Source organism: Vanellus vanellus (assembly GCF_965231255.1).
Source record: "Vanellus vanellus genome assembly, chromosome: 22".
NCBI classification, from domain to species: Eukaryota; Metazoa; Chordata; class Aves; order Charadriiformes; family Charadriidae; genus Vanellus; species Vanellus vanellus.
The window spans coordinates 7,257,768-7,283,302 of record NC_138927.1 but is presented as its reverse complement, the minus strand read 5'-3'; the positions used below and the strand labels follow the sequence as shown (position 1 = coordinate 7,283,302).

The 25,535-nt window shown below is 59.6% G+C and overlaps 1 protein-coding gene across 1 annotated transcript; it reads right to left on the bottom strand.

Annotated features, from left to right (window-relative positions):
- Positions 1 to 333: 333 nt before the first annotated feature.
- Positions 334 to 23,803, bottom strand: TFAP2E (transcription factor AP-2 epsilon; the record flags this gene model as incomplete). Its single annotated transcript, XM_082494184.1, has 8 exons — positions 334 to 622; positions 1,021 to 1,162; positions 4,507 to 4,625; positions 4,909 to 5,137; positions 7,779 to 7,997; positions 22,851 to 22,902; positions 23,211 to 23,657; positions 23,777 to 23,803. The coding sequence occupies 8 exons, from the start codon at positions 23,801 to 23,803 to the stop codon at positions 334 to 336; spliced, it is 1,524 nt and encodes a 507-aa protein (XP_082350310.1).
- Between the last annotated feature and the right edge of the window lie 1,732 nt (positions 23,804 to 25,535).

Below are 25,535 nucleotides of genomic sequence, written 5' to 3'. Positions count from 1 at the left end.
TTTCACTCTGGGTTTTTAAAAAAACAAAATAAAATTGCACATGACTTGGCTTCCTGCATCCACGATTTAAAAAAAAAAAAAGAAAATAAAAGTAAAACCCAAAAGCCATTAACCTGGCTTATCTTCTCAATTTCACCACGTCCATTAGAGTTGTTTTCTTCTTAAATTCTTTAAGTCTTCTTTTTTGTCTTTTCTCTGTTCGCTTCACGAGTTTCATCCCAAATTCAAACGTAGCAGTTCCAAAAACAGTGCACTGGATCATCTTTCTGCCCCGGTGCCATCTATCGTGGCCGGGGCAAGCTCCCCCCGGGGAGAAGGAGGGAGACGGCACGGTTATTTCCGATGCTTCACTTCTTTTTCTGACGCTTTGGAGTCTCCGGCCGTGTGCCCGTTCCCTGTGCTGTTCATGAACATTTTATCCAGCCCCTTGAGGGACTCCACCAGGTAGTTCTGGAAGGCTGTGAGCGCCGCGCAGATGGCCGGGCCCCCGAAGCCGTGGGTTATCAAGCTGAAATGAGTCAAACAGCTCTGGACGCCGGGCTCTAGGATGAGTGAGGGGCGGCTGTTCCCCAGCGGCGAGCGATCCTGGGCTATCAAGTCTGCAAACTCTTTGCAAATTTGCCTGAAAGAGAGAGGTTTGCGTTACCGCGAGCGCTGGTGCAAAGCCGCAGGGCCATAGGTGTGTTGGGGGGCCCTTTTCCCCCTCCCTGCCCAAGCAGCTCTCTCCCCTCCGGGAGCTCTCGGCTCCAGCCCCGGGAAAGCCCACGAGTGCGGAGTTGGAGCCGGTGCGGCTGCTGCTGCTTCGAAGGGGCACGTGTGGCCGAGCCGAAATGCTCCCTGGGGTTGGGGTACCCTCTCCCACCGCGGGGCAAGCCCGTCCGTCCGCGCTGACCATTGCCCTTGCTGCACACCTTTCAGATCCGCCTGCAGTGCGCGAGGCCATCTCTCCCCCGCAGAAGAGGATGCTTTCGGGGCTGCAGGTACCTAACGCAGCGGCGGCTGGTTGCCATCTGTACTCACTTGGTAGCCAGCAGCATGTTTTTCCTGGTGTGGAGCTCCGTGGGGTCGGAGTGCTGTCGGCACAGGTACTCTGCCGCCGCCTTGGCTGGGAACTCTGTCTCACACACGTACCCAAAATCCCGAGCCAGGTGAACGGCTTCGCCTACGAGCAGGACAGATTAACAAACTGTCAACACCCACATGAATCATAGAATCACAGAATGGTTTGGGTTGGAAGGGACCTTGAAGACCATCCAGTGCCACCCCCCTGCCCTGGGCAGGGCCACCTCCCCCCAGCCCAGGGTGCTCCCAGCCCCGTCCAACCCGGCCTTGAACCCCTCCAGGGATGGGGCAGCCACAGCTCCTCGGGGCACCCTGCGCCAGGGGCTCACCGCCCCCACAGGAGAGAATTTCTTCCTCATATCTCCCCTCTTTCAGTGTAACACCGCTCCCCCTGGTCCCACGGCTCCCCTCCCTGATCCAGAGTCCCTCCCCCGCTCTCCTGGAGCCCCTTTAGGCACTGGAAGGGGCTCTGAGGTCTCCCTGGAGCCTCCTCTTCTCCAGGCTGACCCCCCCCACCTCTCCCAGCCTGTCCTCCCAGCAGAGGGGCTCCAGCCCTCCCAGCATCTCCGGGGCCTCCTCTGGCCCCGCTCCAGCAGGTGAAAGAGGAGCGCCTTCTGTAGCAGCTTCAGCATCTCCCTGAGGTGCCTTATTTCTGCTGGGACTGGAGCACTGCACTTTCTCAGTCGCCACCCAGGAGCTCTCTCCACCTCTGGCTCTTGGTGCAGAGACACCACTGTGAGTTTCTTGTGCTCATCTGTAAGACGATTAGTCCATGTGGGTCCAAATGAACCATTGTCAACTCTAAAGAGAAGCTGGTTCCCTCCTTTGCTGGCTTTTAAAAACCCATCAAGATGGTGCTGGAGTCAGAGTGGGACGAGGCGCCACTCTCCGGGCTGCTCCTCCAAGAACAGCAGAGGCGTTTCTCACTTGGGAGCTCCCCTTGCTGCATCTTTCTCTCCCCGCTTCCAAAGTTTCCCGCTTGATGTCTCCAAATTGAGCAGAGGTTTAAACAGGGGCTGGAGGGTGAAAGAGCGACCTTAACCCCGCGACCGCAGGGCAAAAGGGGGATGTGAGAAACGGGCAGAAGGAAGGGGGTTGCATCCTCCCGCGGTGAGCAGGGGCCCTCGGGCTGGATGTGCAGGCAGCGTATCCATCACCCCGTGGAAATGCCCACCCATTGGTGGAATTGATCCATCTCCAGGCGTCCCCGCGGAAATAATCAGAGCTGATGGCAATTGATCATGCCCAACACCCGAAATCCCGGCCGGGCGGGCAGAGCTAATGTGACTTGCCCCCCTGCTGCTCATACGTATTAGCCCATCCATCCTAATAGCGTTAACCTAGATCCCACCACAGCCTCCCCAGCTCCCGCAGCTCAGGCTGGGAAGGCACATTATGGGGAAAGTGCCCGTGCTTCCCCTGTAACGACAGTTCTTTCCGCTTTATCTCCTCCTCCAAAGAAGGAGCACAAAAGGTAAACCTAGAGCATGGGAATTGCAGTTGTCTGCACGTTAAAAAACAAGCAAGAAAGTAATAGCTGCTGAAAAACAGTTATTGTGGCAACAAAAAAGGGCTGTGCGACCTCACGGCGAGAGCCCGGGCTGGAGCCGGGATTTCTGTCCTCCACGAGCGTGCGCGAGCGGCCTCGCAGCCGAGTGCTTTAAGGGCGATTTGGATGCTGCCTCGGAGAGGCTCCGGCAGAGGGGAGAAGGTGTCCGGCTGTTGCGAGCGGTGTCGGAGCCGGGGGGAGGAGAGGCCGGAGCAGAGCGTGGGACAGGAGGCCGCGGCAGGCGGAGGGGCCACAGGAGCCCGTCTGGACGCTCAGCTCCTTCTGAGAGCTCAGGGGTGTTCCTGAAGTTGAAGGAAAGCCCTGCTGCCCCCCGGGGTCCATGCTGGAGCTACTCCCCCGGAGCGGGCGAGTGCTCGCTGCTCGTGGCCAGGGCGCCCAAAGGAAGCTGCGTTTCTACCTGCAGCCCTCGCAGTGCTCCTCGGGTCCCCCCGCACCCATCCTCCCCCACCCCTATGGACGGCTGTGGGTCAGTGTAAGAAAAAGTCTATCATTAGCACTCAAAAACCACTCAGTTGGGTTTTTTTTTTTGACGTGGACAGACATTGCGAAGGCAGAGGGGAGAAAACAAATTAAGCCAAGACAGCAAATGTCCGAGAAAGAGGGTGCCCGGGGCATAGGGGCCCGAGATGGTTTCTGGGTGCTGAGTAACGACAATGCAAAAGCATCTTCCTCTGGGTGAAACCTCTCCCGGTACCATAACACTTACGTGCAGGAGGAAATGATATCCATCAAGCACCCACGGCACCACTCTTTTATTTACTATGAGCCGGTAAGCAGGAACCAAAACATCAGCAGCCACCTGAAATCAAAATGTACTTTTCTTCCTTCCTTTCTTTCTTTCTTCCATTCTTTTCTTTCTTTTCTTTTAATGGAAATCAGCCTTTCATTCAGCACGAACCAACTGCCCTCAGTAACAACCTCCGCCTAATGAAGCGGGTCATTTAATTTGCTGGCAACAATGGAGATGATTTTCTATTCAGAAACTGCAGGCAGCTGCCTCCAACACGCCGGGCGCTAACACAATGGATTCCAAAGCTGGAAGGGAGTCGGAGCTGTCATTGCGTTTGTTTGCGTCCCGTGCCCTTTTCTCCCAAGATGCAGCGGCGACATCATCATTTCCATCGCGCAAAAAGTAGGAGGGGAGCAAACAAACCAGCGGCTTTCCGCAGGGGCAGCTCACACGCGGGGCGGTCGCACGCCGCCTGCCGAGGCTGCGCTGCCCGCGGCACGTTGCCCGTACTCCGCCCTTACCGCCACGCTCCGAGGGATGCTACCGCACACTGCGCCTCCACCTGCAGCACCTCAGAGCTGTGCGGCGTCTCCTCCATGTCTCGCTTCTCCCCTGCCGTCCCAGCGGAGGAGGGCAGATATGGGCATCTCCTTCTTACCGGAGACAAGACACGGACCGGCCCGTGGTGCTGGAGCCTCCGTGGAAGAGGTCGGCAGCACCCGGGTCGTGTCCTAAGTGGACGCACAGTGCTACAGAGCAGCTGCTAAATTCTTGGCAGCGTTATTCAAGCTTTTGTGTGTGTGTGTGTGTGTTTGGCTTCTGTGCACCTGACTGAGCGTTATTAGAACGGGTTCACAGCGCGAACGGTACATTTAGATACAGCCGAAAGGAAACTGGCAGCCCCGCTCAGCTGTGGATGCCGCTGCCCCGCGGGCTGTGACTGGCCCGACAGAAACGCCTGAGTTTCGGAAGACAGAGGTGCTCGGATCAGCATGGAGACCTACGTGGGGATATTCCCAGTCCCAGTCGGTGGTGACCGCTGCGTACTTTGTTCTAAGTGTTCTCGTTTGTGGAAAGCTGCAAATGAAGGGTAGTTGAAGTTTCGGCTCTCCCACCCTCTGCGGGAGCGGAGAGGGACTCTTACCTTCCACCAGGGACGTCAGCAGGGTGACGTTGGCAGCTTTGCGCCTTCCTGCAGGTAGATTTAGGCCGATTTTCTCTAACCTTTCCCTTAAACACCGACCCCCGTTTTTTGATTTTGCTCTGAGGAGAGGAAACAAGGAGGGGGAAAAAATCATAATGTAATTAATGTTAAAATAACTATAACCAACCCAAGTTTAAGCTTTTAGGTCTGAAGGGATAGAAGAAAAAGCAACAAAAATGCTGTTCCCCAACGCCCACGCACCAGAACTTCTCGTCTCCATTAATCTGCGGGGTAAGAGCCGGTGCGGAACACACAGCTTGCTTTGGCGTTTCCCCCTGTACCCCAGCGCGCAGCCCAGCCCTGCCTCCCCGCGCTGTCCCAGGGCCCTCCGGAGCAGCCCACCTGCGGAGGACTCCTCCGAGGAGAGAGGCGTTGAGACACTCGGGGGGCGAGAGCCTTCTCTGCACCTCCCCGACGGTCACCTTGTACTTGGAGGTGGAGCTGAGAAGAGAGAGGCGGCCAGGCACGGAGCAGAAGACCTCGTTGGGATTCGTCACCCCTCCGATCAGGCCGTCTTTGTTCATTGACAGGGTGGAAATGGTGGTGCCGTTGGCCTTGGAGGGGATGGGCACTGGGAGACAAGGAAGGGAGAGAGAAGAGGAGACTGTGGCTGAGAGAGCCCAGGGCCGGGGACGCTGAGCGGTGACTGCTGGCAGCTCTCTGGTCCCCAGCGCCCGCGCACTGCCCTCCGCAGGCGTCAGCGCGGCTGGCTGGGATATCGCAGGTAGTTTCACATTTTCCTCAATAAAAGAAGAGAGGTGAGGTGATGAAACTACACTAAAGAAAGAAAGAAAAAAAAAAAAAAAGGAAGAAGCCTGGGCTCCGCTCTCGCCCGCTCTCCCACGCCTGCCCGCTCCGCTGTAATTAAACCCAAGGTTCTGGGCTGCTCTCCCGGAAGGTTAAGGACCGGCCACAGCATCGCTGCCTGGACCTGTGGCCAGCCTCGCCTGGGGGTGGGCTGGCCCGGCGGAGCGCTGGCTGCCGGCCCTCTCCCGGCTTCGGGACGGGACCGCGGCTGCAGCGCGGCTCTGCCCGGGCACGGGGCTGCGTCCCACCGCGCGGGAGCGACGGGGTGGGCCACCACCTCCACACCCGGCGTAAACCCCGGGCAATGCCGGGCTGGCCCAGAGCTGTGTTTGCCGGTACGGGCCCACAGGAACCCGGGGAAAGGGTTTCTTTGACTTTGGGATTAGCCCCACGACAAGCTGCAGCCCTGAACTTTCATCGTCCCCGGCTTAAAGGAAGCTTGAGAAGATCAAACCCAATTAATCCAGCACAGACTTCCTTTGACTTAATGGGAAAAAGTCAGTTAACACAAGAGGTTAGGCAGGCAGTGGTGAGCGCAGCATCGCACCGGGCCCGTGGCATCGCACCCGGGGGGAGGTGGGCACAGTTTTCCCATACGTCATTCCTAAGAAACGTTCTGAGACGCAATAAAGGTTTATAGGTTAAAACTGTGGCTGAAACCTCTGCCAAATCTCTTTGGCTTTTATGTTCTGAAATTAATAACCAATTTAACTCTGGGGAAAAAAACAAAAAACAAAAAACCAAAAACCACCAGGTTTTGAAAGAATCCAAAGAGGACTGCAAATGCCATCGCTCCAGATCATTCCGGCCCTGGCATTCCTTGCGGCTCCTCGGTAACGGCTGTTCCACAATGCACATTCAGGTGGTTCCTGCAAGTAACGCAGCAGCAAATACCAGGGCGAGATGCAGGTTTTATAAAGGAAATACACATGCCCAAAATGAAAAAGAAAACCCGAAAATTAATTGGGGAGCGTACGTAGACTGGACCTATTAGGGGGTGCTTACAATCAGCATATTGTAAATACAGCTCAACAACGTGTTAGTGTGGCAATAAAAAAGTAGCACATGTTACATAAAAATGGCGAATGTTTTAAGAGTAAAGGATGAATGGAAAGGAGCGAAGGTCTATTAAGTTTCCTCTCAGCATGAAACTTGGACAAAGGGGGGACTGAAGGGCAACATGCACCGGTGCCCTGCTGGGGTCAGCCCCGGCGCTGTTGGCGTTTGCCACGGCTGAAGCAGGTTGAGGATGCTCAGGGAAGAACGTACACGGGAACATCACTGTGCGGCGTAGGAAACCAGAGCTGCTTCCAGGAAGCGGCAACTTCAAAGCTTTCTTCCACGCTCCCAGAACAGGTTATATTTGTCTCTAGGGGACACCCTTAAAATAAAAAGTCAGAGCGTGTTTTACAAATATCCATGCATTGCTGCTGCCGGGGTGTGTGTCACCGCAGGTCGGGGTACCCCGCGGACGTGGGTTCTGCTGCAGCGAGGGCACCCCCGAGCCCCTGGAGAGACGGTGTTGCTTGTAGTGTCGCACACTCTGTCTGTCCACAAAGAGCTCTGCAGAATTCATACACTTCTATGTATTTGTGCGTGCCTGCAACCATGCGGTGGCGTGCATTCGAGCCGCATGCGTGGCTGGGGACCTGCAGACGCACGAGGGACTGAACGGCCATGCAGGAGCGAGGGGGGGCGCGCCTCACCGCCCGCGTCCGTGAAACATGGCATCTGGGGAGGAGGCAAACCCCGCCGGCACCGGCGTGAGTTAGCACCGGAGCCGACGGAAAACCGGGCGGGAGATGGGTCTGACAGAGCCCCCGGCAGCGCGCGGGGAGGGGACGGGCAGGACAGGGCGGTGGGAGGGCGCGGGTGGATGGCGATGCACAGCGGGGTGATGACATGGAGACACCACGACACTTTCGAAACACGTACTGGCGTTTTTGGGAATGATCCTACTGTCGGAAACAAATCCGCTGAAGAGCTGTAACCCAGAGCCCACCGCTGAGGCGGCTAATGCCCAGAGCAGGCGAGTCAGCCCCGCTCCGTGCCACGAGCAAACCGTGCAGGCACCGGCGCCCGGCACCCGGCACAGGACATGGATATTGGCATCGCTCCGCCGGGGCCAGAGCTCCGCCGCGTTTGGCACGTGCAGGCAGGGGCCGGGGCCGGCCGTGTCGCGGAGAGCTGCCCCCCCGGCCGCGGGGCAGAGGGAATGCGAGGGGAGAAACAGGACCGGTGGGTGGCCCTGCGTCAGGCAGGGGGGAGCGGCAGCGCTGGGAACTGAGCCGGTCTCTTGAGTCCTGTAACAGTGCTTCATCCGTTAGACAGCGTTGCCTCGACACAACAAGAATAAACACAGCCACAATCGCCATTAATTATTAATTATTGGTATTTGGCCTCACCTGCTGCTGTTTGCCTGGTCTGATCTGCAGCTTGTTTGCCCATAAACATGCTGCAGGAGGGAGACAAGCTACCATTAAAGCCTGACAGCTTTGTTTCCTTGGCTTTTGGGGAACCAAAATTGTCTCTTGTCATCTGAGTAAACCAAAAGTCCCCCTCGATCTTCAGTTGCTGCTTTCCCGTTCCCGCAAGCAGCAGGTGATCGGAGCACCTGAGCCAGCCTGCAGACAAGAAGGAAGCATGAGACCGTTGCGGGCCGGCACGGCGCGCAGCCGACAGCCCAACGCCCCGGCGCACCGGCACGCCGACCCCCTGCGCCCGCTGCCGCCGGCGGGAACCGCGGGACCCTTCCAAACCAAGACGGGTGCATGCAGGCGCCCGGCCCCGCCGGGAAACGCTACGCGCTGCTTCGCGCAGCCTCGTGCCGAGGGGTCACCCGAGCCACGGGGCGCAGAAATAAACCGCCGCAGCAGAGACGGCGTTTTCACCACGAGGCGCTGAATAGCCACGAGGCGAGTGGGAGGCACTCGGTGCACTGCCCCAGCAGAGGAGCGGCCGAGCACGGCGCGGACCTGAGCCCCCCGCGGAGCTTTGCAACTGGGAATAGAAATGTCACATCGGCGTCACTGCGCGGGTCGCCCCTTCTGAGGTTTCCTGCGTTCGGCCACAGGAGATACGTGTCCTCGGCACCGGGGCAGGGCAGCGCCTTTCCCTCGATGAGCCGACACTCGCCCGGCTCACCCCCACGGCAGTGGCTCGGGCAGGCTCAGCTCCCGCTCCTGACCGCGGAGAACGGGATTTTCAGCAGAAACACCCCCCAGAGATGCTCGTTGGTACAGTGATGGACCGACCCATCACGCAGGCTGCTGAGGAAAGGGTTAGCTGCCGGAGCCCAAACCGCCAGGGCGCCCAGGTGCTTGGCCCCCTCCCTCCGCCCCCCCCAATGAGTGGGACAGGGCTCAGCTGCGTCCCCCCACCCCACCCCAGGAAGCTATAAAGGGCAGGACACAAGCTGGATTTCCCTCTGCAGGGCTGTGCTTGGGTTGATTCAGCCAAAGAAAGGAGAAGAAGGGGATATTTGAGCAACTGCTCACAAAACTCCTGGGGAGCGCCAGGTCTCTTTCCCTTATGCCCATCTTTGCTATCTGTTATTATTATTAATTCCTCATTATTTCCTAATTGTGCCTATGTGAGCTCTGCAAGCCGCGTGATAGACGGGGGAATGGGGGGTGAGCTGGGGAGCCTGCGGCAGCGCTGGGGAAAGGCTGCTCCCGAAAGCTGCAGCCGGAGCCACCGGTGCTGGTGGCTTCTGATCAGCGTCCTCATGGCCAAGACACCGCTGAGTCGGGGGAACGAGAGGGTGAAGAGCGGTGCTGTGCTGCTGGCTGGCTTGTTTAAGCAAGAAATGCTGTAAGCGTGGGGGGCTTTGAGAAAATGAGCTGCCACGTGGGTTAGTGTCTCCTGGGGAGCTGGGGATGGTGGGAGAGGGACCGAAGCCCCGGGCACGGTCCTGGACAGGCGAGTTACTGGAGAGAATGTAGATGTGTCTACATTGGGGAAAGCTAAAGCTAAAACAAAACCATCTTAGTCTGCTCCCTGAAACGCCTCGGTCATTGAGGCTTGGTTGCTTTGCTTTGTCCCCCTAAAGTTTTTTTGCTCTTTCCTTTAGCTGCCAGGCGCTCCTGAGAGGTGTTTTCCCCACGGGAGGATTGCTTAGTTCAGATTAATCCCGCTGCTTCCAATTCGGCGAATCCAGAAGGGCCGGACTGCTGTAGCCGACTCTCAGCTCCTCATGCAGAGGTGAGCTCGGCTGCGGATCTCACACCCCGAAACCCCAGCGAGGCCTTTTGCCCTGGAGAGCCTCCGGTCCTGCGGCTGCTGCCGGACTAGGGACCAGTGGGGCTGGAGCGTTGGAGGGATCTGATTTGAAAGGGAAAACTGATTTCGAAATAAGGTTCTGCTGATAGACCTCAAAGAGCTTCGCAGGTTGCTAATCCCCCGCCCAGGGCTGGTACAGCACCGGCCGCTTCGGTCATTAACTCTCTCCCAGCGCCTGTGTGAGCTGGATCATTGTGGCAGCAGGGGAAAACTGAGGCACAGAACAAGTTAAATGATTTACCAAAGATCAGGCGGATGGGCACGACCTGAACGCGGGCACTTGGGTCTGTGGGAATGCTTTTATAAGCGATCGGGGCTTCACAGCACTTCCTGACACTCGGGCAATAGCTGTAGAAAGCTGATTAAATACGGCCTCTGCGTTTGTAACGCCAGACTTTCTTTTTAATGCTGTGCAAGAGTTGTCACTGCACCACCTCGTCTCACGATGCCGTTGTATTTTGACGTCAGCTGCGGAGAATGGCCGCGTGTCAGTAATAGGTGTACGATGTCTCACTGAAGGAGGGGAGGGAAACTGTCCTCATTTCACCTCTGTAATGTCACGGGCAGCGTTTCCACGAGGCTCAGCCTTTCATGTCGCAGGGCAGGTACCGTGAGCAGTGCGTTACACATTTCACGAGGGCGCTGAGCAGCAACGCGGAGTGACACAAACTCCATGCGAGTCGCCTGTCCTGGTGCTCCGCAGCAGTTACCCACAGCTTCGTCTTCCCTTTGAACCCGCGAGACCGGTGATGTCCCATCAGAGGCGCCTTTTTTTGTGCCAAGACAGATCTAGTTTGTCTTTTAAACATACCGTGGGTGTAACTGTCAGATGATGAAACTCGCACAACTCCGTTTGCTGTGGCACAAAACCCCCCGATTCAGAAAGAGAGAGTGATTTCGAAACAGGTGCTGGTCTCCAAGAACACCGAAAGCTTTGTCCCTCGATCTTCCTGAGCCGGAGAGCGCCCTGCCTGCCTGCAGTATCCCCCCACCGCACGGGGGTAGCGGGCAGCCCCTGGGCCGGGACGGCTGCAGCCGGCTCCCTGCTCTGCCGGGGAACTGTTTTATGACAGCGGGCACGTCATCTCCCCGGTTTGGGCTTGACCGTCTCCATCAACAAAACGGAGATGATAATATCTACCTGGGAGGGACGCTGCGATCCCCGATTAAAACTTGCCAAGTGATCCCTGGATGAAAGATTTCTCCAGGTGAGAAGCCCCTGGGCGGTGAATGTAGCCAGAGGGAGTTGGTCCAGCACCCAGTCCCGGGATGTGGTGATGCTCCTTGGAGAGGCAGGCAGGCGCGGGACGGCGATGCCCATGAACACGAGGTCCCGATCCCTCCAGCCGTGCCGCAGTGTGATGGGACACCACAGCCCTGTTTCCATGAGGGCTTTTCAGGAGACATCGGGCATCGGGAGAGAGAGAAGAAACACCCCTGAACTGATGACGAGTGGATGGAGAGATGAACTGGTGCTCAGTTGCGAATCGAGCTGATGGAGTTAAGGAGCTGAGTGCCTTCAAAGTGTCCCGAGACAAAGCCTGAAGTTTCTGACACTTTTGTTCTGGTTTGCAGAGGTGGGTCCCTTGTTTTTTTAAGATCCAGGTACAAAGAAGAAGGAGGAGGAAAAGAAACCCATTCTTCAAAGGCTTTTACCCAGGAGCTAGAAAGCCTCGGAGAATTTCCTGCTTTTCCCTGACGAGTTTCGGCACAGACCGATGCGCAGCCCTGTGCCTCTGTCGTCATCCGGGCTGACGGTGCTCCGTCCCCTCGCGCTGCCATCTCGCTCCCTCTCCCCTTCCCCATCCGCGCTCCCGAACATTTATTTGCGTGTGAAAATACCGCTCTGATTCCTGGAAACAGCCACTTCCACATGCAACTATTCAGTGCAAGAGGCGCAGCTGCAGCCCGGGCTCGGGCTCCGCGCGTGGGAGCTGTGGGATCGCGGCGCCCGTGCTCGGGGGCTGACTGCGCGCCGTCCGCTTTTGGGGGGTTTGAAGGGAAAAAAAAGAGATTTTTGCCTGCAAAAAGAAAAAAAGATGAAGTACTGACTCGTTTCCGTCTGAGAAACGTGCTACCTGCTTGCAAAATGATCTGTAAGCAGGAAAATCTGTGGTACTTGGAAACTGAATTGCTTATCGTGGTGTTATTTGTTCAGTTCCCGTTCCAGCTGGAGCCCGGGGTGCTGCGAGGGGAAAAACAAGTCCGGAGGGAACATGCAAATCGCCGCCCGCCTTACAAGTCTGTTTTCTTCTCTCCTCAGATACATTACAGGTAAATCCTCCTCCCCAGCAGCACCGAATCCCTGGATATTGGAGCTGTTGTTGCAACATCTCTTTCAAAAGTGGGAGTGTACTACGGCGTCGATTGCATTTTAAAGAGGTATCAGTTAATCCTTTTAGGAGACTACCTGGGACAAAGCAACCTCTCATCTTCAGGCAGGGTGCTGTCTCCAGCCGCCCCAAAAGCGTCTCCTCCCCCCTTCGGTCCCTCTCCGGGGCCACGCGGCGGTCAGCTCGGCCGCGGCGGGCAGCGCTGCGGATCCAGGGCAGCCCCCAAAACGCCGGCAGGAGGCCCGTGGCGTGCTGCCCTGCAAAGGGGACGCCCGCACCACGCAAAACTATTCGGGCCGCTCCTCCCGGCAGCGGCTGGGCTGGGCTTCCACGACACTGCAGGTTCGGTGCCGACAGCCCCGAGCCCCCCCCGGGCTCTGTTCCCCCCGCAGAAGCTCTGCCTGGTGGGCGCTTGTGCGCAGCCCCTGATGAAAGGTGCTCCGGGAAGGCGAGGGATCACTGCTGTCTTTCAGGAAGAGCTTTCAGTGAACTTATCTAACCTTCGTTTGAATGTCTCTGATGTAAATTATAAGCCGAGATACATACATAAAGAAGTATCTGCATGTGGGTGTGAGCCAGAGGCGACTGCTCCACCATCGCTTTAAAAGCCCTTTTCCACCGAGGAGGTGCTGCAGAGTTCAGCTGCTTCAATTTCCTGGTGGTTCAGCGGAGAGGTATTTATTGATGGTCCGGGGAAGGAGGTCAGTGCCATCAGCTATATTTCAAACCCGCAGTCTGTAATTATCCTTTCTTCCTAGAGGGGATTATACAGGTATTTTCTTTATCTTGAGCGCACAACCTGAACCAAGTCCCCGTGTCAAAGAGCCTCTCTAGGAAACGCCGTAATCGGCTCGAAGGCCTTTTCAAATGGAAGGATGGAAAGAATCTTGTTTTTTATCTCTGGCCTTTCCAGATGGCGGAGTCCCGATAGGGGAGTGGATCTCGGACCCTCGGAAGAAGAGAGGGAGCAGAGATACAACCCGGCAGCCTCCAACCGTTCCCATGAGAAAGCTGATCGGGAGAGGTCCCATGCCTATGCAAAGCTCCCGTACTTAACATTTTGTTTCCCATGCAAATCGATACATTAGGTTACGAACTAAATATTAAGGTGCCGTGTGACATTAATTGCATTTTTCTTTCTGTGCCTCTATTTTACCCAGCGAAGTACCTGTGTGTCACCGCAGGTGTCTCCTGGGGAGCTCTGGGACGGATCGATGGGGCAGGAAGGTTCAGCCCCCCCGAGACCCGCAGACACGTCTCGGTTGCGGACAGTACCCGCTTAGTACATCGTGTTTTGATAGGAATGGCCAACCGGGGTAACAACAAAATTTACTCAGACCTCTGCAAAAGCACCCCGTGCCCCTTCAGGACTGGGAAGGGAATTAGTAAGCGGTTTGCAGTTAATAATTCCAGCTAATGCATTTCCCTGCTTTACCGTTTAGGAGTGACTCGGCCTCAATTGTGCTGCTTGCTCTGAATATTTTGTGAATTTTTCAGAAACTGCTCACAAACAATTTGTTGTGAGTTCACACGCGTTTCCCTGCTGCGCTTCATTTTAGGGCTTGGGCTGCGCTCCGGGGAGCCTCTGGTGCAGCAGCCTGAGCAGCAACCTCGGGAATACCCCACTGGAAAGCAGAAAACACTCATGATTAAAACATCCTCCTAACGAGCAAAACCCTCGTGTTCAAACCTTTGCAGGAAACGAATGAAAAGGGATTTGGATTCTGCTTTTGGATGTCAAAGCGTATTTGTTGCCTGTGGGTGTTGCTGCTCACTGGGAGAGCCGCTCCGGTGCAGCAGTGCCCCGTGTCCCCCCCGAACACTGCGCTTCTCACTCCCCCCTCTGTGACTTCATCCAAAAAGTCAGTTTAGTGCAGTCACTCAGATTATTTCATTCCCCCTGATTCAAAATTATTTTTTTTCTGAATCTGCAGCAAAGCCCTTTCACATATCTGCGTTAGAGAAATGGCAACGACTTAAAATTGAGTGGAGTCCCGCGCTGCCCTGGCTGGCCCCGCGCAGCTCTGCCTCTGCCGGTACGCAACTCCTGCGTGTCGCAGCACAAAGCGCGCAGGTGGCGGGGAGGCAGGAACCCAGACGGGAGGCTGCAGAGCCCCGGGATTTCAGCCAAAGGAACGGGAAACCCGCGCTGCTCCGTGCTGAGGCCGAGAAAAGCTGCTCATCCGCTGTCACCCCCAGCCCGGTGCGGCAGTGCCGCGCGGCAGCGAGCGCTCCCGGACCCGCACACCCTCCGCCGCTCTGCCCTGTAGCATCAGCCATCACAGGTTTATTCATTTAGAGCAGCACAAACTCCCATTACGTTTTGGCAACCAGTCTACGGGATCTTTATGTGTTTAAACAGTATAATCCATTTTACAGTAACATGCTTGAGAGGTTTACCCTGTATTCCCTATAGAAGCGCCTGAATTTGTGTGGCTTGCATCTACATAATCTAAAGAGGGAGAACAAAGATGCGGTGTCTTTTGCGAACGGCGGCGGATCCTGCGTAAGCCACGGTAACGTTGCTCTCCATTTGTTAAAATGTACTTAGGTTATTGAAGGGCAAAAGACCCTTCAGCAAAGATTAGACTTGAAAAATAATAGAAAAATACTCTTCATATAGAACTCGCTGCCAATCCGCAGAGCACGCAGGAGGGTTTCGCTCTGAGCCTCAGACGACAGCGATGGAGATCTGCCGGTTCACCTGCCCTGCCGGCGCCGCCGGCTCGCCCGGGGACGGCTCTGGGCAGAGGCACCGCTCACCCACTGACACAGCCAAAACGCTTTTACTTTTCCTTGCTCGGAAGGTGCCCTGGGCTTCTAATGCCGGCACACAGGCGGGATGTCCGGCAAAGCAGATCTGTTGCCGCCCGGTCAGCGCCGTGCTGCAGCCCGGATGCGTGTCCCGGCCCCGGCTGCCACGGCCACACCAGGAAACCCTCTGGAGCGGCCGGGATGCACCAGGGTACAGGGAGCTCCTTCCTTGGGGAAGGAGCAACATCCGCGTCTTTCTACGGGGAAAACCCCGACCAGCCACAGAAACAGCGTGGGGAGGAGGCGGCCGGCTGTGCAGGAGAGTGGGGGCGACAGTGGGGCGGCTCTTGTGCCATCTACAAACCCTCTGCTGATGGTTCTCCAGTGACTGCCCCCGTCTCTTGCTAATCCGGACCTTGTGCTTGAAGCAACCCCGAATACCCTTGGCCAGACCCTCTGCGCGCACCGCGCCAGCCCCAGTGCTGCAGCCCCGCTTTCCCCGCCGCGCGGGGCCATCTCGGGGCTCCCGGGGAGCCCTGGGGACACGCCATCCCCACGCCGCCACCTCCCTGGGGACACCACTTGCTCCCTGGGACCTGTCCGACCAGTCCGGAGGGAATGGGGCCTGACCCCATCCCTTGCTCCCTGGCGCCTCGGCACTCGGGTGACTGATGCCAGATAAATGCCTGAGAGAGGGTGGGGAGCCTCGGCCGGGCTGGAATCCCAAGCACGCACCGCAGGCGCTGCAGAAGCTGCGATGGCTTTTTTGGGCTGCGAAGGTGAACCTGCTCGCAGGTTCCCCTCGTCCCACTCCAGAGCCCCCCCGAGCTGCGGGCGGACCGTATTCTGGGACGTTTCATTGCAGTGGGTAGTTTGGCCTCATTTATAGCAATTCTTTCCTCACTCCCTTGTGCTTCTCTGCTCTTTTCCACCAAACCCCAACACTTAAGCTCTCTCTGGACCAAAGGCGATACCCAGACACAACAGAGCTCGTTATGGGATGGAGCATGAAGATGAGAGCTGAGCATGCAGCAGCTCCTACCATTATATCCGCATTTGCTAATTAGTTCCTCCATTAAGAATTAAAATAAACAAACAAGTGGAAGGACAGCAAGACTGAGTAATTCCCTAGGATCACACAGGAAAGGGTGGGATGGTTTGGTGGTTAGGGTGCTAGTCTAGGACTTCAGAGAACCTCGTTTAGGCTCTTCAAATAATTAAGACAGATTGCAAACATTTTTTTTTCTGAGATCACCTATCTTGAAATGTTACTAAACAGGGAGGAATGGTCTACGTTCGCCTCTGCTGTGGGGTTGGTGTGACTCTGGGCTGGAGGCACATGAGCACATGCCCGAGGGTCTGCCTGTGGGTGGGTGCCCCGCGGGACCCCCGCGAGGCACGTGCCTGCTGCATGGCACCGTCTGCAAAGCGAAGAGCTCAGTGCCACCTCCTTCATGGGGACAAGCACGCAGGGTGTTTGTCACCCAGCCGGGGCTGCTCCTGGTGGCCCCACTGTTGACCCACCGGTGGACAGCGCAGCCCCCGTGGGAGCCGGGGCTGTGGTGTGGCACAGCAGCGACTCACTGCCCAGGAGGGTGGGAGCAGTTCTGTGCTCTTCCCCAAAAGCTTTCATGCCTTTACACAGTTCTTCAAATTACGAGGGAGCACGCGGGGTGGCCGGGGACAGCCCTGCTGACCCTTTCGCCCACAAGCACGCGTGGCTGCAGCCCTGCCTGCCCAACGACAGGGTCTGCGGCAGCCGAACGCTGCCCAAACCACCAAGCTGCAAAAATGGAAATCAGGAAATGGAGGCAGAGCTGCCCGGAGCCATCCAGCGCGCCCACGGTGCCCCGCTCGGCGCCGGCCCCTGGAGGAGCCTCACCTGGGGTCCCCCTCCCGAGGACAAGCGCTGTTGGTTTGGCTCACAAGCCACATGCTAAAAAGCAACCCAAGCTGGCTTTTCTGAACCTGCTCTTTAAGAACTGCTCTTCTAACAAAGAAAAAAATTCATTTAAAAACATCTAATTAAACAGTAAGTCATGACAAGGTACATGAAACTTGGAGATAACGCGTGCCTGGGGGCAGCGGGGAGGTTGAGACAAAGCCCAGCGCCGTCACCGGTACCCGCGTGTGTTATCTCACACGAACACACACCTGGTTTTATCCTGGTGCAATTATAGGACATTAAAAATATAATTTTAATGGAGGAATGGTGATCTGGATGCAGTTCAGAGTAAAAACTTTCTTTTAAGTTTCTCTGTTTGATTAGTAGGTGTTCCTGCCGCGCGCGCCTGTGTGTGCGAGGGAGAAGCGCCCGGATCGGGAGGTGTGACTGTGTTTTGATGAACGCTCTATCTCGCGGTGTGTGCGAGGGCTTGTCTGAACTTTAAAGCCTTTGTGAGCAGCGCTAAGGCAGCAAAGCCGCCAGTCAAGACCCAGCTTGTCCCAGGTGAGCCCCTTTTCCCACTCGGGCGAACTCCCGCACAGATAAAGCTGCAGAGGGCCGGGAGGGCTGTGCCAGCAGAGCTCAGCACTGCCCGACTGGAGCCCGAGCACCTCCGCCCACCTCCCTGGACAGTCTTATAAAAGATGCGTCTTCGCAGCCCCGGGTGCTTTAGAGGATGACCTCATTTATTACCTTGCTCGTCACAGGAAATGATGTTTATCTATCTAATCTACCATTCTTTCAAGATTTTTTTTTTCCTGCCACATGTGGCTTCACGCGGCATTTCTTACAGCTCAATTCCTCTCTGTGCTGAGACGAAGGAGAAATGGCACCGCTGCCGCCACGCCAGCACCCCGGTCCCGCCGGCAGCCCTGCACGCGAAGCCCACGGGGAAATTTTCCAGCAAAACCTGGAGCTCGCGTGCAGTGGCGAGTGGATCTCAGGATCTCAGTCTTAATCTCCCTCCTCTGCTGCATTCTTTAGTCGTGACAGCTACTTCTTGCAATATTTCTAAATGTGGGCTCAGAGCACTCCGAGGCACAGCTTTCCGTCCGTCTGTCCAGCATCCAGCCAAACAGGTCCACATTCCTGAGCAGAAACGCTAGCGCTGTCACTCCAGAGCAGCTGAAAAGCCTCGAATGGAAATTTAAACAAGTCACAAACGCGAGAGAGGGTGCAGCGGCCAAATCCTGCTGCCTCAACACGAAGCCAGGGGAGCCCCGTCCCTACCAGCCACGCAGTGCCCGTGAGCCATACACGCCTGGGTGCCAGCGCGAGCCCACGCTGGCTACACCCTGCTCCGTCTGTACTCCGGGTTGTAAAATGCTGCAGCCAAAACACTTGCCCGCGAGCAGGGGCACAGGCCCCCGTGGCTCTCCCGCAGGGCCCCGTCTCGCCCCGGCCCATCGCCAGCAGGACCCCGTGCTGGTCCTGCACCCCAGCGTGCCCCCAGGCTCCGGGGGCCAGGGAAAGAGATTTCTATTTTTCTTTGTAATAAAAAGGCTCTATCAGAAGCTTTTGGCTGATCCTGAAGGGATGTCAAAGCAATAAAACCCCTCCTTATTTTACAACCAAGCTGCAGGATTTTTTGCTACCAAGTGCGATGGCGTAACGCTCGATTTCATAAGCAGAAAATCACCCTCTCCTCACCCAGACCCGCACCAGGAGCAGCCGCTGCTCAGGGCCCGCTGGGTCTCCAGCCGTTTGTCCGGGGGGGTCCACGGCAGGACATGAGTAGCTGTCCCGGGGAACCTAACCACCAGGGCAGCAGGTGAACAGAGCAGAAAATGCCCGTAGCTGCCGTAGCCTAAAGCAGCCAGAGCCCTGGACTAAACTTTTTCAGAGTAAATTTTACTGTTTTCAAGTCAAGTATCTTCCTGGTGTTATATAAATGCTCGGAAGTGGAAAAAAAACAAAACCAAAACCCACCAAAAAAAAATATTCCCAAACAAATACAACAGCAATAAAAATCAGTCAGAAAATAATTTCTGAAATACTTTTGAAAAGGAGGAAGAACAAACAAACGTGTATACAAAAAATATTTCTAAAGGCTCTTCTGCCCTATTCGGGATTTTATGCGTTTAACTGTCAAGCTAAAACATATCCCCTGTTTGTCACACCACTACGGGGGCAGCTCATTCCCCGGTCTCCAGTGCTATTCACGGCTCTCCCTCCGCCCGCACACAGCCTCCCCGAGCCGGGCCGGTCCCCCCCGCACCGGGGCTCCCCGGGGACCCCCGCAGCACCCGCGGCTGCGCCGGGGGGGGGGGGGGGGGCGTCCACAGGAACAACGAACCGGAGCCAGTCCCGACAGCGAGCGTGGAAATTCAGTTTTGAACGCGTGTTTTCAGCCCGGAGCTGCCCCCGCCGCTGCGGGACCCGCGCGGCCGCCGCCGGGGCTGCGGGACGGGGCCCCCGGGCCCCCCCCGAGCCCTTACCGAGGCGATATCCCCCCTCTCCTCTCCCGAGGCGATATCCCCCCGCCGTTTGCTAAATTCGGGGCCACCTGCAGCAAAAGGGGCCGGAGCGCTGCGGGCCGGGGAAAACCCGCCCGGGGTGTATGTGGGCGCTGCACCCCTCAGATGTCCTCCCCCCTCTCCCCCCCCCTACAACCGTTGCAGTTTATTTAAAAGGAAAAGGGGGAAAAGCAGACAGGCGGCCAGGGATGCTCTGGCACCGGCGCTGCGGGGCTCCCGGCGGTGCTTTCCCCCGGCGCCCGTCCGTGCGGGGGGGACACCCGCAAGCCCAGTCCCCCCCCGCCATGGGGACGGGGCGCGGGAGGTGCCAGGCGGGGCCGGGGGCTGCGGGCGCTCCCCCGCGGTGCCGCGCTGGTGAACCGCGCCCCGAGCCCGGGGGTTAACAGGCGGCTTCGGGGCTTCGGGGCTTCGGGGCAGGTGATTAATATTTTTGTTGAACCGGGACAACAGTATCTCGGCAACTAATTAAGGAGAGATTTATCTGTTTTCACATGCACAGATTTATATCAGGTTTCTGTCCGAGGGCCATACCTGCAGGAATTCGAGGATTAATCAGCCCCGGTGCGGTATTTGGGATCTCGGCGCGATTTATGACAAAACTCTGCTTTTTAACGTTTACCCTCACTCCCCGCGGAGAGCGGCGCACCGAGACACCCCGCTGTCCGCCCGCGCACCCCCTCACCCTCGCTGCCTGCCTGGACACCCTCCGGATTTGTCTCTGGTATTTTTATTTTGGTTTTGCTTTTTTTCCGAGGGTGTAATTCATTCCGGCCGCGGGGTGCGGGGCTTCGCCTCGGGCTCACCCCTGGCTCCCGTTGTGGCTCCGGGAGTCAGCTCAAAGCAGACAGAGCCAGCGAAGTGAGAATGACCCCGGATTATATATTAAAAAAAAAAAAAAAAAAAAATTAAACAAAGCAGACTGCAAAGGAATTAATTCGCCCGGTTCGAGCGGAGGGCAGCGGCATTTGCCGCTCCCGCCCGGCAGCTCCTGCCCGCAGCGCTCCCCCCGGCTCGGAGCAGCCCCCCCCGGTTATTTTGGGGACCCGCACACCCCCAGCCGCCTGTCCCCGTCCCCGGGGGGTGACCGGCCTCCCGGGCTGCGGCGGGATCGGGCCCTCGCCCCGCGGCTGCAGCTTCCACAACTGCCCGGCTTGCTTTTGAGCTCAAATCGCCCGTTTTGGGGCATCGCTTCCAGGGCCGCCCCGCAGAGAAGGAGGAGCGCGGCCACGGAAATACGGGCGAACGGGGACCGGGGCGCCGCCGGAGCCCGGCCCGAGCCCCGGGCAGCGGTGCAGGATGCGGTCCCGCGGCCCCCGGTGCCGCCGCCGGTCCCGGACTCCGACTCCGCTACAAGAAACCCCCCGCCGCCCCCGTCCCGCGGCTCCCGGGGTCGCTGGGGCCGCCCGCGTCCCGTCCCCCCGCAACGCGCTGTGCCGCGGATCTATCGATTTCTCGGGCTGCTCCGGCAAACGCGGGGCTTCGAGCTCCCGAGCAGCGGCGGGGACCGCCCGGCAGCGCATCGCCCCAAGGCTGCCGCCGCAGTCCCATTAGTCTCCAAAATAGACTTTGAGTCTTTATTGCTAATACAGCGAGGAGAAAAGAAGAGAGCCGGAGTGGGAAGAGCGAGAGTCCGCAGGCACAGGGGCTGCAGGGAACTGCACCCACAGCCCCGCTTTTCAGCCAGGGTTATTGGGGTAATTTCTTTTCTTTTTCTTTTTTTTTTTTTTGTTTGGGGGTTTTTGTTTTGAGTTTTTTTTTGTGTTTATTTTGTTTTGTTTTGTTTTGTGTTTTTTTTTTTGTTGGTTCTTTTTTTTTTCCCCCGAAAGGAAGACCAGAGGATCTGGCAGCACAAATCTGGCACTAAACAACAACAAATCCTCCCGACGGGAGACGAAAATTTCTCAGTAATGGCGCGTTTTGGAAAAAAAAAAAAAAAAAAAAAAAAAAAAAGAGGGGGGGGAGGTGGAAACCAAACCAAACCAAAACAACCCACTGTAACTTCAACCGAACTTCCAGACAAATATCCTCGTTACAGAACATTTTCTGAAGGTACCCGGAGTGGGGCCGGGGCACACGGGACAGCGCTGCCCCCACCGAGAGCGCACCCGAGGCTTGTCCCGACCGTTCCTCACGCAAGGATATTTAATGAAATGCCTCTCGTGTTCTAATTAAAGCTAAAATAATTACGGTCATTAATGCTCCACTGAAATGCCGCGTGTAATGAAGCTGTGTTCTTACAATAACGATATTCATGGAAAGGGGGCTGTAAGGCACCGGGAGCGCTGCTCCCCCGGGTACCGGCCGCCACCGCCGATGTTGGCGGGGGAAGACCCGCACGATGGGGGTATTTTTTCCGGATTGCCGGGACCGGGCAGTTGCCGGGGGTTCGCCTGCGGCCGGGCCATGGAAAACGTGCCCCGAGCCGCGGCGGGACGGAACCGGGACCGGGACCGGAGCTCGCTGCAGCCCCGAACGCTGCTACCGACCTAAACCCTCCCGGTATCAGCGGCGTTTTGCCCGGGCCGCGGCCAGCCCGCTCCGACACCCGAAGCTCCTGGCGCTTCCCGCAGCAGTCCCGCACGCCGCCGGGCTACGGGCACCGGGCCCGCCCGCCTTAACCCGCGCCGAACCCGCACGGGCGGTGGGGTTTCGTTTGCCCGCCGGTGCTGGGGACCGGAGCGCCGAGCAGCCGTTAAGCGCGTCCTTCCCAGCTCCATATTTTTGTAAAAAATCGCGGGGAGAAGCCAAGAGCAGCGCTTGAATATTTGATAGGAGTTATCGCCCCGAGCGGCCGCATAAATCCCTCCCGCCCCCCCGCTCCCAGCGATGCCCCGGTGAAGTTTTTATTAGGAAAATATTTTACGGGGTTGAGCTGTTTTCCCCCGGGGCCGTGTGTGGAAGCAGAGGGGCTGTTGAGCAGTTCGGGGAGAATCGGCAGTAAATTAGGAGAGGCGTCGGGAGACACCGGGCGCCGTGCGGGGCTCTGCCCGCAGCCCCGCTCCCCCGCTCCGGCCCCGGGAGGCAGCGGCTGGGCTCCCCGCCGGTCCCCGGGACGAAGCCCCGTTTCTGGGGCCGCAGACGGACAGTCCCCGCAAACCCGGGGTTGCCGCTGAGGCGGGGGGAGAGCCGCGGCGGCGGGATGGGGGCGGCCGCTCCGGGGTCTGCGGGACACTTCCTCGCCGCGGGGACCGGCAGCACCGGATCCTCCGGCCACGCCACCTCCTCGCCCCCGTTAAACGCGTCCTTCCCCCCGGTACCAGCCCCGCCGAACGGGCCCGCTCCGCCGTGGCCCAGCGCCTCCCACGCCGCCGGGCGCAGGGCTCCGGCCCGGGTCGGCGGGACCGGGAGCACCGGGAGGTGCCGCCGAGCCCCGCCGGGGCATCCCCGGGGCTTCCCACGCAAACCGTCCGCGGCCGCCGGCGGGGCGGGCCCCGGGGGCTCTCCGATAGCCGGCCCCGTCCATGCGGGCCCCTCGGTCCCCGGTACCGGGAAGGTGCGGCGGCCTCGTACCCGCCGCTTTCGTTTCAGCCCCGCCGGGGACAGCAGCGAGCCCTTCCCGACGGGAGGGGAACGGCCCCGCGGGACGGCTGTCGCGGGGGGAAACCCGACGCGGGGGGAGCCCCGAGGGCGGGAGTGGGGCGCGAGCCCGGCCCGGTGCCGCGTCCCGCGGTGCCGCCGCGCTCTTACCTTTCTTGATCACGGACTGATCGAGCAGGTTCATCCCGCCGTCGTCCACGGCCTGAAAGAACCGAAGCAAGAGCCGTCAGCCGGCGGCTCCCGGTGCCGACGGGCCCCAAGCTGTCGGTGCCCGGTCCACCCGCTGCCCCCCGGCCAGGAGGAATCGTTCGGGCACGGACGAACCCCGGTAACGGGGCTCCCGTCCCGGCGGGTACACACGCCGTGGGGCCCGACACGGCCCGGCCGGGATCCCCCCCCCTCCCCTGCCTCGGGGCGCACAGACGGCGGCGGGATCGGTCCCCGCCGTTCCGTCGTCGCCCCCCCCCCCCCCCGGGGCCACCCCCCGTCCTCCCTCCGTCCTCCCGGTACCTGGATGTCGTCGATGCCGTGGTGGCCGAGGCCGTGGAGGCCCAGCGGGCCGTCGGCGAGGCCGTGTCCGCCGTCGGGCAGCCCGTGCAGCAGGCGGGGCACGGCGGGGTATTCGCGGCGGGGGTCGAGCCCCAGAGCGCGGTGGGTCTGCGAGAGCAGCCCCGCGTCCTCCTGCCGGCCGCGCTGCGGGGGCCAGGCGGGCTGCTGGTGCTGGTGCAGGGGGCTGAGCGCCGCGTAGGGGTCCCCCAAGTGCGGGTAGGCGGGCTCCTGGCCCTGCGGGTAGGGCAGCGGCGGCTGCGGGTACGGCGGGGGGAAGTAGGGCGGCTGGAAGTCGGCGGCGGGCGTGTGGCAGAGCGGCGGCGCCGAGCCGTAGGGCGCCTGGTTGAGCGCGGGCAGCTGCGGCAGGCGGGCACCGGCCGGCGCCCCGGGCAGCCCCTCGGCGCGGTCCTGCGGCGGCGGAGACAGCGGCGGTGAGGCGGGAGCGGACCCCGGCCCCGACCCCCCCGATCCCATCCCATCCCATCCCGGCCCCGGCCCGCCCCGCCCGCGCCCCGGCCCGCACTCACCATGCCCGGGTAGCTGTGCACTAGCATCGGTGCGGGCCCGCGGCGAGCCCCGGGCGGGCCGGGCCCCGGGGGTGCCCCCGTCTCCGCCCCTCTATCCCGCCGGAGCGGCGTCTCCCATCGCCCGCCCGCTCCTCTGCGCCGGCCCCGACTCCATGCACGCCAGTTATAGCGGCGGGGGCGCGCCCGCCGCGCCGGGAGCGCGCGTCAGAGCGCGGGGACGGGGACGCGCCTCCCGCTCCCGCGGGGCCCCGACGGCTCCCGACAGCTCCTGACGGTGGTCGGGGCGAGGGGCGCCCGCCGCTCCCGGCAGCGCGGCCCTTGCCGCTCCCGGCGCCGTCGGACGGCCCCGCTCTCCCGCCGTTCCCAGCACCACTCCCGTGTCGCACGGGGCCGCACCACCCCCCCACCCTCCCGGTGCCACCCCGGGCTCCCCCCGCCCCGGGCCGCGCCGCCTGAGAGCCCTGTCGGGGATCGCCCCGGGCCGGAGCGGGGGCCGAGCCCCGAGGGCCGGGAGGGCGCGGGGGTGCGGGGAAGCGGCGGGACCGCGACGGTGCTCTACGATTTGACTTTATTAGCCCGAGCGGGGAGCGGGGAACCGGCCGTGAGCGCAGCGGGGGCCCCGGCGGCAGCTGTAACCTCCGCCCGACGGCGGCCGCAGCGGGGCCCGGGGCCGGTCCTGCCGGGAGAGCCCGGGGGTACCCCTGGGGCGCTTCCCCTTCCTCCCCGACGGGGAGCGGAGAGCCCCAACCGGGCCCCGGGCAGAGAGAGAAGTGTCTGGGGGTGCTCCGGGCCCGGCTCCCTGCCCGAGGGGACGGGCGGGAGGGCGGACGCCGGGCGAGAGAGAGCGAGGGGAAACCGGGGAGCGACGACAGGGCAGCATGCCTGCCTCCCCGCCCGCCCCTCCCTCCTCCCGCCCTTCCTCCCTCCTCCTCTCCCTCCCTCCCTCCGCCTCTCCATCCCTCCTCCTCTCCATCTCTCCCTCTGTTTGGGCCCTCCCTCCGGGGCAGGACGAAGCGGGCCCGTAGCACCGGGTCCTTGAGCAGGGCACCGGGCACCGGGCGCCGGGCACGGGCGGCAGAGCGATCCCCATCGCCCCCCCCCCTCCCCCGGTGAGACGCCCCCGCCGGCGGCTGCCCCGGCCGGTGCGGGGGTGCGGCCGCACGGCGATGCGCGGGCACGCAACGGCAGCGCGCGCACCCGCGCCCCGCGACACACGCTCCCGGCACCCGGACGCCCCCGGACACGCGCGCACACTCGCACACGGCCCACGGGCGCCGTGTCCCCGCGGGGTCCCCGCCGCCTCCCCGTGCCGCCGCCGGGAGCGCGCTGCCCGTGGCTGTGCGGGGCGCTCCGTCGGCGGCAGCGCGTGGTTCGTGTGCGAGCAGAGAAGGAGCCCGTTCCCCCCAGCTGTAACACGCCGTGATGTGTGATAGACATTAACAAACACAATCCCACATTGCATTTAATTTAATTCCACTCTTCCTGCCCCGAGCTACAGCTCCCTTCATTTTCATTTTTCCTCTGAATTCCCACAACTCAGACCTCTTTGATTTCCAGGTTTAATTAACAATGCTCATTAAATGAATTTTTATTCATTTCTTTTAATATTACCCTGCCACCTGTCTTTAGGAGGCAAGGGCTGATCATTTATTCTAATTTATTTCTATTAAAGATGGCATTTAAGGGAGGGAGGAGGGATGTGTAGAGGTGTAAAGGGCTGATCTATTCAAATCTCTTCATCTCCCCTCAAATGCTGTTG